Source organism: Petromyzon marinus, chromosome 68, assembly GCF_048934315.1.
Source record: "Petromyzon marinus isolate PM22_M1 ecotype Great Lakes invasive population chromosome 68, UKy_Petmar_22M1.pri1.0, whole genome shotgun sequence".
Lineage (NCBI taxonomy): Eukaryota > Metazoa > Chordata > Hyperoartia > Petromyzontiformes > Petromyzontidae > Petromyzon > Petromyzon marinus.
In genome coordinates this window covers 5265942-5285466 of record NC_133734.1, presented here as the reverse complement: position 1 = coordinate 5285466, position 19525 = coordinate 5265942, and the positions used below count along the sequence as shown (strand labels likewise).

The 19525-nt window shown below is 44.6% G+C and overlaps 1 protein-coding gene across 1 annotated transcript; it reads left to right on the top strand.

The window, feature by feature from the left end:
- Positions 1 to 8462: 8462 nt before the first annotated feature.
- On the top strand, positions 8463 to 18770 carry LOC142906626 (uncharacterized). The gene is made up of 5 exons (XM_076054835.1): positions 8463 to 8756; positions 9290 to 9608; positions 10620 to 11141; positions 12046 to 12441; positions 13266 to 18770. Exons 2-5 carry the CDS (start codon positions 9314 to 9316, stop codon positions 13811 to 13813), a joined length of 1761 nt encoding a protein of 586 aa, XP_075910950.1. The 5' UTR covers positions 8463 to 8756; positions 9290 to 9313; the 3' UTR covers positions 13814 to 18770.
- The last annotated feature ends 755 nt before the right edge of the window (positions 18771 to 19525 follow it).

Genomic DNA, 19525 nt, shown 5'->3' with positions numbered 1-19525 from the left:
CAATAGATTAGTATCTGTGTATGAATATGTAAGGTTTTTAAGATAAGTTTTGAAATCTCTTTTCACCCGGCAACGCCGGGCACTTCCCGCTAGTAAGATATATGTCTCGTGGAATGCTTACCTTTTTCACTACTTTGCACTCCTATCGGCGTGTGTGTATTGTGAGTGTATTGTGAGTGTGTGTTTTGTGGGTGTGTGTATTGTGAGTGTGTTGTGTGTGTGTTGTGTGTGTGTTGTGAGTGTATTGTGTGTGTATTGTGTGTGTGTATTGTGTGTGTGCATTGTGTGTGTGTTGTGAGTGTTGTTGTAACTTGCTGAGCCCCGTGCCACAATGCTGGACTTCTGTGACAAAGCGCTTCACAGCTCATCACATTCCTCCCTACCTCCCTCGACAGGGAAATCGCCTTTTGCTGCACTTGCCTATAAGCTCCCCCACCCCCTCGTTCCCCAAACTGCACAGTAACAAAGTGATTGATGTAAGTGGTTCATCTAAAGGCCACTGCCGGACCTGTGCCACTCGCTTAAGATAGGCCCTGTGGTAGTAGTTACATTGGAGAAACCAAACGTCATGTCTCGGACCGCATACGTGAACACAAAGCAGACCTTAAACACAGTAGGACCAACACCTCGGCCGTGGCAGATCATTGTTATAATTCAGTAGGCTCACATGACATTGACTTTTCCAACACAGAGGTTCTTTGTAAGCCATCTGGCTACCATGAGAGATTCGTTCATGAGGCTATCCACATATACAAGCACAGAGACAAATTCAACCGAGAAGATGGATTCTGGCTTAGCAATGATTGGAAATATTTGATTAACCATTTCAGGTCTTAATTGATTGTTCACGCTTACAGTGGCTTTCAGACAGCATACATTATTTTTTTCTTCTCCCCCCTCCTCTTTTCAGAACATAGATGGACTAGTCCTTCTAAATAAACTGCCAAATCGCTGAGCGTGGCGCTGACGTTTTTATAAATAAATAAATACACCGTTTAGAAATTAATTAAATAATGCGGACCGACACACCTGATGACGACCGTTTGTGTTACGGTCGAAACGTCGTGAGAATTTGTATTGATTTATATATATTTTATTATTTTATTGTTTCCCTTCAACGTGACTTTACCGAAAGAGCTAAGAATAAGTTTTTTTTTCAGTCTATGGGCCTCAATATGCCTCTACAGGTATCTCTCTGTGGGTCTATATGTATGTCTGTTGGTCTCTATGTGCCTCTATGGGTGTCTATGTATCTCTGTGGATCTCCATGTATCTCTATGGGTCTCTGTGTATCACTGTGGGTAGGAGATGTTAACTACCTCGCCTGGTATGCAGGAGGGTTCAATCCCAGACCTGTCACCTGCTGTATATTTGTAGTCTGTGTCTCTCTCTTTTACTGTGGTCGTGTGGATTTTGTTTCCAGGTTTTCGGAATTAACGTCTCCACGCATTTAGAGAATTTCGCTGATGCTATAAATGTCCATGCGGTGATGATGATCGTGATATCAGCTAATTGGTTGAGCTGCTCTCATTGGGTGTGGTAGCCTGGGGTCGCTTCTGAACAAACTTAGCAGTACAGTGATGGGGTCTTACATTTGGTTAAACAAATACATATTTGGTTAAACAAATAGAAATACATATTTAAGTTTGGTTTATGAGTCTCTAAGTATCTCTATAGTTCTCTATGGATCTCTCCACGGATTCACCGCTTCCTTATTTACTGTTGTGCACTTTTGTCCTCATTTTTTATCTTTGGAATTTGAAATAGATGCAGTTTTAGTTTAAATGGCGTATTTTGATAACGTGTTGATGGACGTGTGCCCAGAGTGTTTTTTTTTTCACGTTTCCTGTGGTCTGCAGATACTTCTCTGTGAAAGTGCGTTGATCAGCAACGGGCTACTCTTAAAGGTAAGGTGCAAACAAAAATGTGTGGCCACCAGGAATATTTTAGGGCTCATCAATTGCACCCCAGCATCTCAAAGCCATGGGTTCGCTGAGATGACCGGTAGATGCACCACCAGCTGTACCCCCCCCCCCCCCCCCCTACTGTGCCAACTCGCAGCATTTTATTCGCCCGGCGCTCGGCTTGTTGTGAGCGTCACTTCTGTGCCCTCCGTAACACGTGCACACGCACACACAAATACATCCTTCAAAAGCAAATAATCCCCCATTGGAGGCTGAGTTGACCTAGGGGTGGCCCACATCAGGGTCAGATAATTGCTGTTTCTGGTTTTGACCGTGCGCGGGAATCAAACTTTAGTCGCCAGGTTGGTAACACGCAGCACACAAAGGCAAAGAACCCCGTGAAGCATTAACAGACCGCAGGGGCTGTTAGCGAGTAGCAGCACCTATGAAGGCTACTGGGAAGCTGCGGCACACAAAGGAAAGGGTGTGGGGGTGGTCAACAGCACGGGTCCCCGGCCACCTTTGGGTCGACCTAGGGGAACCCCTCAGCCCCCGGGTTGCAGATCCTCGTCCTGTAACTCGATGGCAGGGGCGACGGCAGAAGGAACAACGTGAAGCTGAGTGTGCGCAGTGTGGCTGGGAGGTCTGCGGTTTGTCCACACGGCCTCTGTTGGCGGACAAATTCACGGTGGGCGAGGACGCTGAGCATTGGGACGTCCCCTTGGTGGATAGGAAGATGTTGACTACCTCGCCGGGTATGCAGGAGGGCGTGGGTTCGATCTCGATCCTGACAACGCCTGCTGCTGTTGTGTATTTGGAAACTGCATCTCCCTCTCATCATCATCACCACCACAGTGGCTCGGAGATCTTAACGACCTCACCTTATATGCCGGAGGTCGTGGTTTCGATCCAGACTCTGACCTCATGTGAGCTAGGAGATGTTAACTCCCTCGCCGGGTATGCAAGAGGGCGTGAGTTTGATCCCAGCCCCTGACGCCTGCTCCTGTATATTTGAAATCTGAGTCTCTCTCCCCGAGGTCACGTGGATTTTTTTCCGGGGTCCTCCGGTTTTTCTCTCCCACATTTAGAATCAGCATCACCACGCGTTCAGAATCTTTGTTTGCTGATATAAATTCCTAAGTGACGATGAAATCTGCCTCTTGGTTGGGATATCATTTGTGGTGGCCAGGGTCACTTCTGAACAAAAGAGCCACTACACAGCAGATCAGTTGGGCCTCGTTACGCCTAGTAACATAAATTACTTTGGGTGTTTACTTTTCCTCGTCTTGAACATTCTTTTTCTCCACGCAGGTTATCAAAGGCGGATGCAACGAAACAACGCACTACTTGTCAAGCAGTGGCTTCTGTTGTGAGCTCTGCCAAGCAGGTAACGCGCACAGACTTAAAGGTCTGACTTAAATACCACCATTGAAAGGTTTTAATGTGGACACGTTGAACTTCTTTTTCACAGCATGTAGTCAACCGTGACTAATCGGAGGTGTGGTAGGAAAGACAACAACACTGAACATAACAACAAAAACAATCAACAGTTCTAAACGAAATTACGTTTCAATCTGGATGATTAAATAGCGCATTTCATAGATAAGAGTTACCAGATTGGAGTTAATACTTCAATTAAATTGAGCACGGGTTTGGGAAATATGAAAAATGTTGAAGGAAAACACCCAAAGGAGTGGATAAATACACTCGTTTGAGCTGCGTAGTGGTTGTGGTGGTTGGTAGCTGCTCATGAAGAACGCTGCTACTGGGCAGTTGGAGGCAGTCGTCCTCCAGCAACATTGGAGGGCAGAGGAGTGATGCTCACAACAACGAGTAGAACGAACGGGCGGCTAAAATTAAATCCCTTTTGAATCCCTCCTCCAATCCTATATCAATATCTCCTTCAACCCGTTTGAATTTCCTCTTCTGAACAATCGTCTCTGAGGCATCCCTGTACCAATCGGAGACATTCCTGACTGTCCGTCCACACGTACACGCTTGTGTCAGGTAAGTGCTCTGTTGCTTCGTAATTGCAACTCCATGTATCCATTCTTCTTGGCACAACAAACTAAACAATTTATGTAATCGGAGGTGCGGGCGGAGCGGACAACAAACTAAACAATAACAAACAGCAGCTCTAAAGAAATTAGTTTTGAAACTAATACTGTAGTCTACACGGTAGTGTCCAGTGTATCGGAGTGGACTGGCTGTCCTCGGGTTACGAATCTAATTCGTTCCTGAGACCCGTTCCTAAGTGGAACGGTTCACGAGTCTGAAACAGAGCAAGGCGGGGAAGGACAACAAACACCAAAACCTTTTGATTTGTATTCTCGTTCAGTCGGTACGTCTGTTTCCCTCCTCCCTCCCTCCCACCCATCCCTGCTGCCACCTTGCAGGTAGCAAGAAGGTGATGGATTGCAAATCCAACATGAGAGGCACGTTTTGTACGAGTTGCCGCGCAGGAGAAGAGTACACGGACGAACCGAACAGCTCCAACGAGTGCAAGAAGTGCACCGTTTGCAACGTGACTTGTAAGAGGGGTGGGTGGTTGTTTGTGGACACCACGTGAACCTGTTCACAAAAAGGAGCGGACCAGTTTGGGAAATCAAGGGGCTTGCGTGATTCATGCACCGCTCGCGATACGAAGTCAATTCTTGCCACTGTGGGCGCCACTGCGGCGAGGGAGATATTAACTACCTCGCCTGGTATGCAGGAGGTCGTGGGTTCGATCCTGACCCTATAGTTTGCATGTCTCTGTCTTTCATCATCATCATCATCACAGTGGCTATGAGATGTTAACTACACTGCCTGGTACGCGGGAGGTCGTGTGTTCGATCCCGACCCTTGTGCCTTCGTTCTATATGGTCGCACATGCGAGCGGCTGTGCTGCGTGCGCAGACACTCGCCAATGTACTACCCACGTGCGGTGATGGTGATGGGGGTGGTGTTGCTCTGCAGCCGAAGACACTGAGAGGACATGCACTGCCAAGGACGACACTCGCTGTCGCTGTAAAGACGGCTTCCAGAGGGCTGCCCCATCGGACCCCTGCACGGACGCAAAGGGAAACGCAGGTTCGGACGACCGCTCGCCGCACCCACGTGGCTCTAACGCGCTCACAATCGACGCTGATTGGTCGGGGGTAAGGGGGCTAAGGATATGTTATTTTAGTCTCGTGCTGATCATTCCTGCTGTTTTCCCAAAATAGCATTTGCCACAAGTGCAGTTATTCCTGTACACAGTTTCTGTTGATAGCTTCGGTAATACATTTTTTTTTTTTTTACCAGATATTAACTTGTGTATTTTATGTACCGTGCCAAACCTGTCACGGATGTTTTGTTTTTCCAAACATCTGGCTAGTTTATCAGTTACTCCCGCAATGTACGGTATTTTGATCGTTTTAATTACTCGGGCAGTTTCAATGTATGTGTTATTTGATTTGGTTTTGGCATTCAATGCCCTGTTTAATTGTGCATCATTATAACTACATCATGAGACCTCCTTTGCCAGTACCAAAATATGATAATAGGTGTTTCCCCTTTTTTCTGGCAACAAAACAACTGTGTTAAGATGTTAAAACACCAAACTGAAACCTTTTACAAGGTATAATGTCTGCATTAACCACAATGCTTGTGGTCAGAATGCAAACAAAAAACATACTCTGATAATATATGCAATGTCCTCTACACTATGGAGTTTGTTAAACACTACTCTACACTACTATACACTAGACAAACTACTATACACTACACTAGTATACACTACACCATACACTACACTATACACTACACTACTATACACTACACTAATATACACTAGACACACTACTATATAATAAACACTTCGAAACACTGCATACTACTCAAATATACACTACTATACACTACACTATACACTACATACACGGTACACACTACACTATACACTACACTCCTGTACACTACACTGCTATACACTACACCATACACTACAATACTATACACTAGACACACTACTATACAATATACACTAATATACAATATTTACTGCTATACACTACACTACTATACACTACACTGCTATAAACTACGCTGCTATAAACTACACTACTATACACACATCATACACTACACTACTATACACTACACCATACACTACACTACTATACACTACACTTCTATACACGAGACACACGACTATACAATATACACTACTATACACTGCATACTACACAAATATACACTACACTACTATACATTACTATACACTACACTATACACTACACACACGATACACTATACACTACTATACACTACACTGCTATATACTACGCTACTGTACACTACACTATACACTACAGTACTATTCACTACACGATACACGACTCTACTAAATGTGTACAATCTTCAGACGTTGCTGGCGCTATCACCGGTGCTGTCATCGGTGCAGTCGTGCTCCTCATTCTACTTGTGGTGACCGTGGGCCTCCTTCTCTACAGAATCTGCTACAAACGCTTCCCCTGGGGTAAGTCGCGGTGGCTAGGAGGATGTTGACTCCCTCGCCTGGTATGCAGCAGTTCGTGGGTTCGATTCTGGACCCTGAAAATAGATACCTGTCGCTGTATATTTAGAGTTTGCATGCCTCTCTCTCATCATCATCACATTGTAGCGTGTAGTGTAGTGTATAGTAGTGTAGTGTATAGTAGTGTATAGTATAGGGTGTAGCGTAGTTTGTAGTGTAGCATAATGTGTAGTGTATAGTGCAGCATACTGCTTCAGCCCACTGGTGTGTTGGAGAGTAAATCAACAACATTTAAAATTTGAGTACCCTGATGATTCGCTGGTAATTACATCAACCAGCAACATCGGGCGATTTGCCAGAATAGTGAACCTCCTTGAGTGGGTGTGATATTACACTTCACATTAACCTTTTAAGCCATATGAATAAGAGAATATTATGATAATCATCATCACCAACAACATAAGCGCATCATGACAGGTCTATACGATCTAATGTTTAATTCTCAAGCATATATATACATAAAACAATGCTCTGTAATAATGTCTCGTTTTCTCTTATATAGCAAGGAGTTGCTCTTCAAATGAGATCACATCTTTGAATCCGAATGAAGCGCGTGTGAATGTGAGTTTTTCCACACTCCTGTTCTTGGTGTCACTGCTGAATGAGAACCTCAGCAGACCGCGTGGGTTGGCAGGGTTATTTGCCTGTCCTGTATTGCGATGGTCAGTGCGGATCGGTGAAGCATTAGGCGTGGCAACACTCGTCTTTAAAATCTGCAGCAACCAGTCCGTGTTGACTCTCTAACGAGGTCCCTCAGATCTTCGGATCGCTGTCTTTCAAAGGACTCCGAGGTCAAGGCTCTGATCCTGGGGTGATCGGGCCGAGGGACTGGGTGTGTGTGTAGATGAGTGGGTGTTGGTAAGTGATTGGGTGAGTATATGGATGGGTTGGTGAGTGAGTGGGTATTGTGTGGGTGAGTGGGTAGGTGAGTGAGTTGCTGAGTGAGTGAATGACTGAGTGGGTGAGTCAGTAAGTGAGTGGGTCAATGGGTGAGTGGTTAAGTGAGTGGGTTAGTGAGTGGCTTAATGAGTGATTGAGTGGGTAAATCAGCATTTTCCCTCCTAGTTCTGGTCATCTACCCTGCGCGTTCTGTATGTTTCCTGTCTTTCATACACGGTGGTGCATTGCGATCTACGGAGTAAATGCGCCACTTCATGCGTAGTGTTAATACTCACGCAATCCGGTGGTCGAAATAGCCACGGGATCCCTGGTTACTGTTAAAGATGCTGTCATAGCCGAACGGAAAGAGAAGGCGGGGCGTGAGAGAGAGGGAACGCCCACAAGGGGAGCGGTGACGTCACGGGATGAGGCGGGGCGATCGGGGGGCGGCTTCCTGGCGGGGTTTGGAGTGGAGTGGTCCACACGCGGCGTGAGCTCGTGCGGAAAACAAAGAGGAGCTGTGCCGTCTCAACCTTCGTCTGGTGGACTCATTACACATGGAATGTATTATCATTGCCTACTTTTAAATGGAAATTAGCCTTTGTTGTTATCGTGAATATCCTTTAAAAAAGACAAAGGTTGAGCCAAATTGTACGGTTGTATTGCCGTCTATAATCAAAGCACTCGGAATATCTTCACGCGAGCATCTTTCCCGTCACGGTGTGTTCAGTGATGATGGAGCTGTGCCACGCAAGTGGCAGCTGATCACTTTGTGTGTTTGACCAGTGGCTCTCGAAACTTGATAATATGAAACAGCATGCCATGTGGTAGTTACTATACACAGCAGCAATGTAAGATCAACGTTAACCCAAACGTTTGAAACGAAAAACGAATTCGATAAAATCAAAAACATTTACATATGTCACGTGCAATGTCCGAGAATGGTGGAGGGGCTGGGGGGGGGAAATAGAAGTGGCAGGGAAGCCATTGAGACAATTCCAGTAGGGGGGTGGGTGTGGACGAGGAAGGTGAGCGAGGAGGACAAGGAGGGTTACAAGGCTCGAGAATGGAGGAGGAGGACAGCGAGAGAGAGACGTGGCTGCATCTTTTGCTACGTTATTGATTAAAGTTGATGTGTTCACAAGGGCGGCCGGGGCAGCAATGGATTATTTGAATCGAGTGAGAAGTCGGGTGACCGGCTGTGATCAAAATCAATGCTCACGTGATATTACTGATGAGCAAGACGGGGTTGCTACTACATGTAGAATGCATGTTCATTATGAAGCGCCTTGATTGCAAAAGAAAAGTTCATATTTTTTGTTTGTTCTACTCCCCCCCCTCCTCCTCTCTTCATATGCTTGCAGCTGTTGAGAGATTCACTGCATAGTAATGTCTTCAGTCCTGATGAAATTAATGTAAGTCATTCCAAGTTAATTAGTCTATCCTACTCTCTTGTTGTTGCTGTTGTGTTTTTCATTATTGTAGTAAGCACGCAAGCCCCGACACAACGGGTCCATGGTTTTCTGGAGGAAGGTGGCGGGGGGTACAGAAAGACCGTGGGGGAGGGGAGGGGAGGAGGGGGACTTTAGGTGCTTGAAGTGTTGTCTAGCTGCGGTGAAATAATTTGCGGTGTCCACCCTTGAAGGAGTTTTCTGACTGTGGTGTAGAGTGGTAGCTTTAATATATTTATGGAGGGGGGGGGGGCACGGGGAGTAAGGGTCCAGCATTCTAGGGGGAGATTTGTTCTGGAGAGAGTGGAGAGGTTTTCCGTACCTCGGCATTTCATGGCTGTACCGCAGAAATTTCCATCTGGTAAAGGTAAAATGGGAGGCTGATCGATGCTCGGGTACGGTCGAGAGATGGCTCCCTATTGTTCAGCCGTGTTGTGCATGATGATGATGATCTGGCGATTGCTGCTCACTCACTTGCCGTGCTTTTACTCTAGCAGAGTGCAGAGGATTTCATTTGTAAAATGATCACGGAAGATCAAGAAGGCAACTGGAAGGACGTCGAGATGGAGTTGCCAGAGTTGCGAGAGTGGATCGGCAAAACTCCCTCCCTTTTCCTGCACGAGCTGAAGAGGAGGAACGTGGTTACGGAAGAGGAGTACTGGAGGGCGTTTACAATTCCCGACGCCGCCAAGCGCGTGGACTCAATCCTGTTGCCCGTCATGATACGAGGGGAAGGCAAACGCCGAGAGCTGCTGGAGACACTCGAACAACAGCGGAGCAGGGAACGGCATTTCCTGGACATGCTGAAGACGAGCCGTGCGTACACTTTACACTCTCGTCAGCATTGCCATCCATTAAACGTAGCCTTTTTTATTTTTTCAGGCCAGACAACTTCATAAAATAATAATATTTAATATAGCGACATTCATGCTAATTATGTCCCACAGAGCTTTACATATCCTATTATATATGTAGCAATTACCGAGCATATGAACACCCTCAGAAAGTAAAACAATAATAATTGAATACATAAATGTGACCAAAATTAAACATACACAAACAACAATGACAAAAAAGTTATCTCAACAAAGAAATGAGTCCACTAAGGCCCACAGTCCCAACGTCTCACTCAAGCGGGAAAACCTTCGCAGGTGGGGCAATGGTGGAGTGGCCAAAAACAGTTGTGACTAATTTAGGCCGAACGCGGTGGACACTGGATACATGTCATACTCATCCCCTTTACATCATCATCATTAGCCAAGGTCAATCCACTGCTAGATGAATGCCTCCTCGAGCCTCCCCAAGCCTCCAATACCTCCTACGACCCTGCTATGCAACGATCCACTTAGCACTCGCAAGCTGATTTAATCGTCAGCAGTAGTTCCATGCGAATAATAACATACATCCACAGTTCGATGTAGCTTTGGGCAAAGCAATAGTTTGAATGTATTTCTAAAAGTGTTATTATACGATTCTAAATGTGAAGAAAAATCCACGGGGAGAGAGAGACACACACAGACTCCAAATATAAAATAGGAGTCAGGGTCGGGATTGAACACGTGACCTCATGCATACCAGGCGAGGTAGTTACCATCTCCTAGCCACTGTGGCTCATGTAACCAGCTTGGAAGGGAGGGCCAAATACCCTCAAGAAGGGGCTCTGAAGCTGCTTCTAGTCGAGATCCTTCCACCAGCAGTGGCATGGGCACAAAATGTCCAGGTGCAGCTTTGCCTCTCATGGCGACAACTTAATCATGGCTGACGATTACGAGCAAAAAACTGAGTCGTGATTGTAAAGATTTACACTATAATTTGTTTTTATTGCAGATTTGTGCTCGCCCACTCTGAACCCCAACTCGGCACATCGACAGCTTCAAATTTCTGCCGATCTCAGCACAGTGACGTGGAACCAGGTGGCTCAGCCTTACTCTGATGACGCGGAAAGGTTTGAGTGGTGGCCAATAGTCCTCTGCTTTGAGACCTTCTCGTCGGGTGACCACTACTGGGAAGTGGACGTGAGAGCCTCGGAAAACTGTTCTATAGGCGTAGCACGTGGGTCAATTCCTCGGAATCGTCAAGAAAAGTCTGGCAGGCTGAGCTGGAATGAGCAGTCTTGGGCGTTCGTTAAATGGGATTTAAATTACTCTGCAAGACATGGCGACCGATGCATTACTTATCCAGAGATTACGCATTTGCAGAGAGTTGGCGTTCACTTGGACTTTAACGCAGGAAAACTTTCGTTTTACAACGCCAGCACCATGGAGCTGTTGCACTCATTCGACGAGATTCCAAGTGGGCCGCTTTGTCCGGCTATGCAGGTGAAGTCGGGCTCAGTCGCGATTTACGAAGGTGAGTACAAGGGCGTGTCACGCATAGGGAATCAGTGACACTGACTTGGAGTGTGTTCATACCCAGCAAGGAAAAAACGGTTCAAAATTATCGCTGCTGAGTGCATGCAGGCGATGTAGCCACAGCAGTAGAGCACGTGAACATCCCCTTTGTCAATCTACTGCTGGGTGAGTGACCACCCACATTCTATGGGTCGGTCGTGGAGGTTATTTGTCCCTGATTCACCCTGCTATGTCTGTGTGTGGCGGGAGTAGTGAAGGCGAGGGAGTCTAGACGCGAGGTAAAAGCAGAAGAGCGTGGAGCTGGGAGTGAGGGAATATCGGAGCTCTCTGTTTCTGCAGAACACAAACACAGCGGTGGTTCCTGAAACACTGCGGCAGTGTTCGTTTTACCGCTCGGGCAGTGAACATGGCAGATTGTCTCAATCTGAAACAAACATATGACAACAATTTACAATTGTCTGAAATTTCGTATCAAGGCTTTATTTTCATATTTTCCTTTTTAAATGTACTTCTTAAATCGGGAGCACAGATGCCAAATGATGAAATCAGAAATTAAACAGAGCCAAAAAAAGTACAAAAAGTGATGGAGGAGGTGGCTGTTCTAAATTATACTGGGAGATATAAAGAGAATGTATAATGCAAAGAGTGGTTGTGGACACATTGATGGCTCTTGGTGACAGAAACGGAGACGGGGTGATATCAGTTAACGTGCAGAAATATATTGTGACAGTGAAATTAATTGTCAGTATAGGGCCATAATAAATGGTTGTGGTTTTGGGAGACCTCCCAGCAATGACTTACAAACAACGTATGATGATGATAATAATCTTTACAAAGGAATTAAACAATTGCAATGTTAGAACTCAAATTTGTTTTGATAATTCTTACAAATGTTTTAACAGCTCAATCATTTAAGAACCTGGCTGTGGATGAGAGCAGAGAAGACATTCACATTTGTGATCACTTTGCAAACAGTGGAGATCATCGCACAAACAACACCGATGCAGAGAAGGGTGACAGCGAAGATACATTGCAAAGAATGACGACGGAGGAGCTTCCGGTGGCACGAGAGTTGATTGGTAGGAGCCCTGCAATGCTACATCGCGAGTTGCTCGTCCAGGGTCTCATCACGCACTCCGAGCTCTCAGAAGTCTATTCGATGCCCCGTGCGTCAGCACGAGCTGACTTCATCATCAGCCGCCTCGATCGCCAGCAGGAAGAGAGCCCGCAACTCAAAGGGATTCTGTATGAACATCGTGAAAAGCAAGAGGCATTCCTGAAAATGAGGAGCGAGTCGAGTACGTGATATGCTGTACACGCCACACAACGTGCATTGCTGAGTGTATTAATGCATCATCTTTGTCACTCAACTGTAATGCTGATGTACGATGAGGAAAAATATTCCTTAATAGATATGAACCCTTAGTACGGTGCAATATTCATCATTTAGCGTGGCAGATGCATTGATGAAAAGCGCTGCATTAAGCGAAAATGCGTTCATGCATTGTGACAGTAAACATGGAAAAAACCCACGAGTATCAGAATCTTTATCCTGAATGAGGACTCCGATGAGCTATGAAGCTCTTTTTGACATGTCCAGTAGTGACACGGTGTCAGCGAGTTGCATCAACACCAAACAATAAGTATGAAGCAGGTAACACGTAATCCCCCAATAGATGGATTCCAGATGAAGATGAATAAACTTGCTGTACTGCCATACCCTGGCATGGCAGCAGCCATTGCGTAGGGAGATTCACGAATCTGTGATCCACCAACCCTCGCCTACTAAGTGCTGGATTAGAGGCGGCGCCACTGGTAACTACCAGACATGTCCTGAAGCCATCTCACAGTTTTGTGGACAGTTTACTGAGAGTGAGATCGGGTCAGTCGGTTGATGCCTTGGGCTCTATTTGATTTGCCTTTCATCGTCAAGGCAGGAACCTCGGGCAGAAACGTAGGAACCCCTGATCAAGACTACATCAGCTGTGTGAAATGCAGCCCAGCACGCTGACATTTTCCGCAAATGTTTGTACTTCTTACTGACATTTCCAATTGCAAAGTGTATTTCTCAAAAGTAAACAATGTTCGCTTAACACAACATGTGCATTATTACCGTTTGCAGGCACTTGCTCGCCGACTCTGAACCCAAACACGGCACATCGGAACCTCCAGATTTCTGCCGACTTTAAAACCGTCAGGACTTCCACACACACCCAACCTTACCCTGACAACTCAGGCAGGTTTGACCACTACCGAGTGGTCATTTGCTCTGAGATATTCTCATCGGGTCGCCACTACTGGGAGGTGGACGTGAGAGGTTGTAAGAAATTCATCATCGGTGTCACGTATGACTCAATACCACGGAAAGGTGATGACAAAGCCTGTAAAATTGGGTTCAATGAAGTTTCGTGGAGCCTTAAGAAACGGGGCAACGCCTACACGGCGGTACATAACGAGACAGAAACAAAATTGTCGGTGCGAGATGCTCCCAAAAGAGTCGGGGTTCACCTGGACTGCGAGGCGGGCGTCTTGTCATTCTACAGCGCCGACTCCATGTCGCTGCTGCATCGATTTCACGGACAATTTGATCGAGAGCTATACCCTGCAATGGCCGTGCTGTGCGAAAGTCTCTCAATATGCCCATTGCCGTACTCAGATGTTCGCCGTTAGAGATGAGAGGCTCCTATATGAGCGGTCGCTCATGCGACCCCTGTATGTATGTAGAGTAGCTCCCTGGTCAATCGCGAGGGTTCAGGTTCCTGAAAACCCTCGCGGTTGATAAAGTTAGAGGGGGCTTATGCGTTGTAGGGGTTAGGGGAACCACGGGTGTGGTTAGACTCGTCATAGCTTAACTAAGTTGCCTGTTTATAAACTAAACTATGTTACATAATAAAAAATAAACACATTAACTTTAATATTAACGATGATTAAAATTAAAAAGTATTAACGCTCTTGACTGCAGGAATCCATACTCTTTGGTTCTTTCGGTAAGGTCACGTAGTTAGAAATAAAATAATATAAAATAAAACAAATCACGACGTTTCGATCACAACACAAGATCTGAAATCGCTGCAACCCTCAAAAACGCTTAGATGCCAGCTAGCAACATCAGCAAAGATGAGCGCTTTGCATTATCTCAATTAAAAAAGAGGGATAACATTGTCATCCTCTCAGCCGACAAGGGCAATGCCACTGTCATCATGGACAAAATAGAATATAACAACAAAATTCAGGAACTACTCAACGATGGCAGCTATACAAAAATAAGAAGAGACCCCACCAACAGCCTCGTCACTAAAACCAACAAAATATGATTAGGTGCTTTCGTGACTGCAGGAATTACGCTTTGGTTTTTTCGGTAAAGTCACATAGAAATAAGAAATAATGAAATTATATAATAGCATACGACGTTTCGATTGCAACACAAGCAATCATCATCAGGTACAGAAGAGCTAAATTTAATAGGGAGAGGAAACACATAACCGCAGATATATATACATGATGATGATTGCTTGTGTTGCAATCGAAACGTCGTATGCTATTACATAATTATTATTTTTATTATTTATACGTGACTTTATCGAAAAAACCAAAGAGTAACCAACAAAATCATTTCTGATTCAACAGCATTAATTGATCAAACCAAACAGTTCTCGTTGAAACCTTCTGCGGCCAGGCAACCAAGATTATATGGCCTTCCAAAGATACGTAAAGAAGATACACCCCTTCGTCCCATCGTCTCTACTATCAACTCCCCCACCTACAAACTGACTCGTTTTCTGTCAGAAATCCTGCGGAGATTTAATGGAAAAACCATCTCTGCGGTACTAAACTCTACTCACCTGGTATCGACAATTAACGGTATTTCCCTGTCCCCAGACGACCTGCTTGTCAGTTTTGATGTGGTTTCCTTATTCACCAAAGTTCCTTTACCTGACACCATCGCAATCATTGAAGATTTGGTTCATCAAGGACTGCATACTGATGTACCCCCCCTGGTGAGACACTGCTTAACCAACACATACTTCACCTGGAATGGAAATTTCTACAAACAAACTGAGGGCACCCCAATGGGCTCCCCCTTATCTCCGGTTGTAGCCAACGTTTTCATGGAGAAATTTGAGATTGGATGACACTTTTGTCATCTGACCACATGGCCGGCCTACTCTAGACCAATTCCTTGACCACAACAATTCTATACACCCAGCCATCAAATTTACCAAGGAAGTCGAAAAATATGGCAAGCTACATTTTTTGGATGTCCTAATTAAAAGGAGACCTGATGGTTCAATGAGCCACTCTGTTTACAGTAAAGCTACCCATACGGATGCTTAAAACCGTATTCCCACCACCATCCATCCCCAGAAGAATTCCCTCATCAAGACTATATACCATAGAGCCCAATGCATCTCCGACCAGGAACACATTGCCAGTGAACTCAAGCACGTACACCAAGCTCTCAAGGCTTATGGTAACTCCGACTACACAATCCGCAAAGCCATCACTCCAACCATGAAGAATGATCCTCTCGAGGAACCATTCAAAACCATCACCTTGCTCTACATTACGGGGGTTACAAACAAGATATCCAAAATCCTGAATAAACACAAGATCCAGATCCGATTCAACACAGTACATAAAATCCGTGATCTGGTTCCGTCTGTAAAGGATGTGGTTCCAGACATACAGTGCCAGTGCGTCTACAAACTAAGTTGCCTCTGTGGTAGCAGCTACATTGGAGAAACCAAACGACATATCTCGGACCGCATTTGTGAACATAAAGCAGACTTGAAACACGGTAGGATGAATACCTCAGCCGTGGCAGATCACTGCTATAATTTAGTGGGCTCACATGACATTGACTTCTCCAGAGGTTCTCTGCAAGCCATCCGGCTACCATGAGAGATTCGTTCATGAGGCCATCCACATATACAAACACAGACACGATTTCAACCGAGAAGATGGATTCTGGCTTAGTAACCATTGGAAAGACGTGATAAACCATTTCGGTTCTTGATTGATTGTATTTTACGGTGACTTTCAGACCGCAGTCCATTCGCTGGCACTGCCTCTTAGTACCTTTCACACGACGGTCAATGGTATGGTTTACTGCATGTTGTATAATAATAAATAGTATAACAGTGTAATGTTTAACATAATTCATAAGGCAATATACAGTATCGTAATTGTATAGTGAATATACAGCAGTGTGGTATACAGTAGGGTTGGTAGAATAATGCATAGTGTAATACTACATGTCTAATATTTTATAGTCTAAAGTATAGGGCAGTGTATAGTAACGCATTGTATAATTCAATGGTGGGGTTTGTCTATGGCAGTGTATATTACGGTGTATAGTCGTGTAATGTAGAAAAGATTTTAGTTGGAGGCATATCAATATAATGCATAATGTTAGAGCTTACATTGGGCTGTGTATTCGATATTATACAATGTAGTTTTTATTGGAAGGTATAATATTGTAATGTATAGTAGTCTAGTTTAATAGCATAGTTGTAACGCAACACAGGACAGAGCAGCACATCGTGGCTGTTTCTCTCCCCCCTCCTCCGTTCCGAGCATAGATGGACTCGTCCGTCTGAACAAAGCTCGTCGCTTTCCGTGGTGCTAACATTGAAAAGAAAAAGAAACCACCACTTTTTTCGACAGAATTGTAACGTGTAACGACTTATTGTTATGAGCTCAGCTGATTGGAGAGTATATTGAGTTTTTTTATAACATTGATGTAGTTTATATTTAGTTTTTTTATCAGTTTACTATATGGTATTGATTATATAGTGTAGTGTATACTCAGTTACTTTATGTTAATAGCTCAACTTATTGAAGAATATATTGAGTACATTTATTATATTGTAGTTTATGCTTAGTTTTTTCACATCGGCTTATTGTATGATAGTTGCGTAATTGCAGTTCTTTAGCGTCAATATACTAAATGTTGATATGTAAACTCTGACTTTAACATAGTTACTTTCGTGACCAGTTACATGCTAATCCCTCACACTAACATCATGCTAATCTCGCAGTTGCATGCTAATCTCTCACTTTAACACCTTAACACAGCTACTTCAATGCTAAATTATTCTGTTGATATGTAAACTCCTTTGTCGAGGCACTCTGCTCCTCCCACCCAGCTTAAAGACGCTGCCAAGCTTAGCAGTGTTCCTTGGAGCGCTGTCTTTTCGACAGTTCTGTTTCTTCACCTGAGGAAGGCTACTTGTGTTGTGGCCAAAACGTCGTGAAAATTTTATTTTATTATGTTATATTTTTATTATTTTATTATTTCCCTTCTACGTGACTTTACCGAAAGAACCAAGAACATTAACTTTAATATTAACGATGATTTAAATGTAGAAGTATTAACGATCTTGACTGCAGGAATCCATACTCTTTGGTTCTTTCGGTAAAGTCACGTAGTTAGGAATAAAATAATATAAAATAAAACAAATCACGACGTTTCGATCGCAACACAAGCAATCCTCATCAGCCGATGGCAATGAGATGATGGGGGGGAGGGCTGGTTAGAAGGAGGAGGGGCTCAGCCCAGTCACGCCCCCTTCCAGACCACTGACGCAACACCCTCTCACTCTCACCACTCGCTGCAAGCTTGAATCCATGAATGAGGGCAAAATTAATGTGCACCATGAAGTACTGTACAACAAAACGGACGACCAGCTGATCAGCTGAGCAGCGCCACGGCCCCGTGACATTTGTATTAAATTTCGCGGTTCGAAGAGCTTACAAAAGAACGGTATTTATGTTAGATTTTTACGTATTTTTCAAATGAATCTGTTCATTTAGTCGATCATACTGCGATGTTGAGTCGCCGTGTAAATTGTAGTTTTTTTATGCCCAATGTGCCTCAGTTCTTCCTGGCCGTGATCATCCTCTTGGTCACAGTGGGGGTGGCCAACAATAATTGACAAAGTAACAACCGATAGTTCTCCGGCGTGATATTCTTGCACTCCACGCTTGTAGACAAGGAATCCAGGAGGAGACTCCGTTCACACGCGGCGGGTTTATTGAAGCGGCCTCTCCAGCACACGGCTGTGTTTGACCATCTGAAGCGACCAAATCTGCTGTCAACTTCACACCCCCACGCCTCACTGATTAAATCCCTGCGCCACGCCGAGCCAATTCTATGATCGGTTATTTAACATGCACACCGAATTGATCACACCAAACTGAATCGATCAGTGATCGTGTTCACGTGATGTCTCTCCATCGTACTGGTCATCACCTGAGCACTTTGTCAAAAATATGTTCAAAAGGAAATGAAGAGGTTATCTTTTTAATACTGAAGGGCGAACATATGCACCATTTAACAAGTACATAACCACACAGGTTACACTAACACATTAACGTTATGGTAATGTACAATTTTATCCTATCTGCGATTCAGTGTATATGCGGTATTCCGATGTCCTACTTCGGCTTTAACTTGATTCTGTGTCAGATTTTGTATTAAACTTCATACACTGAGTGCAAACAAAACCATTGCATTCCGATGGCGGACATCATCTTAAACTTGACTGGGGGTGAGCAGCTACAACATGGGAACTTTTTTTTGCCAGTATTGAAATATGAAAAATAACAAGAGGTTTTAACCCTTTCTGGCAATGAAACATTCGTGTTAAGATGTTAAAACATCAAATAGAAACCTTCTACAAGGAACTGTGTCACTGCGTTAACCACACACAGGGTCCTTGTGGTGAACATGCAAAAGTGCTGCTCGCCTTTGAGCGTTCTATGGTCTGACACTGGTGGTGAGACTGGGCCCTAAGGAAGTCTGCTGTCTCTGGTGTGGACCAGTCAGTCCCAAAGACAAAACCATTTATTATTATCAGAGCTTGATTTGTTTGCATGTTCACCACACGTTCCGCGTGTGGTTAATGCAGACACGATTCCTTGCATGAGATTTTTATTTGGTGTTTGAGCATCTTAACACGACTGTTTTATGCCAGAAAGGGCAATACAACCTGCTCTTATTTTTTTCATGCTTTGACTGTGAGGGTCCGATCTGATATTGAACTTTATTTAGTGATTCCCCACCCCACATTTTGGTTGGCTGGAAACACCCAGGGACATCTGCAGACTGTTAGAAGCCTATCAGCTCCAGGGAGAAGGGGGGGGTTGGTACCAGACCGGTAACCAGGAAACTGGAATGGGTTTCGTGCGGCACCACATCGCTCGGCAGAGCTGGGCACAAATCTGGCTAGCCCCAAAATACGGTCCAGGACCTCCCTCACTTAAACTCATCCAGTTGCAAACGACCAAAATAGAGATGCATTCACCCCAGGCCAATGTGCATCCGAGTTGACTTTCAAAAATTAGGCACTATTACGCTACGTATGTACGTTTAACTAA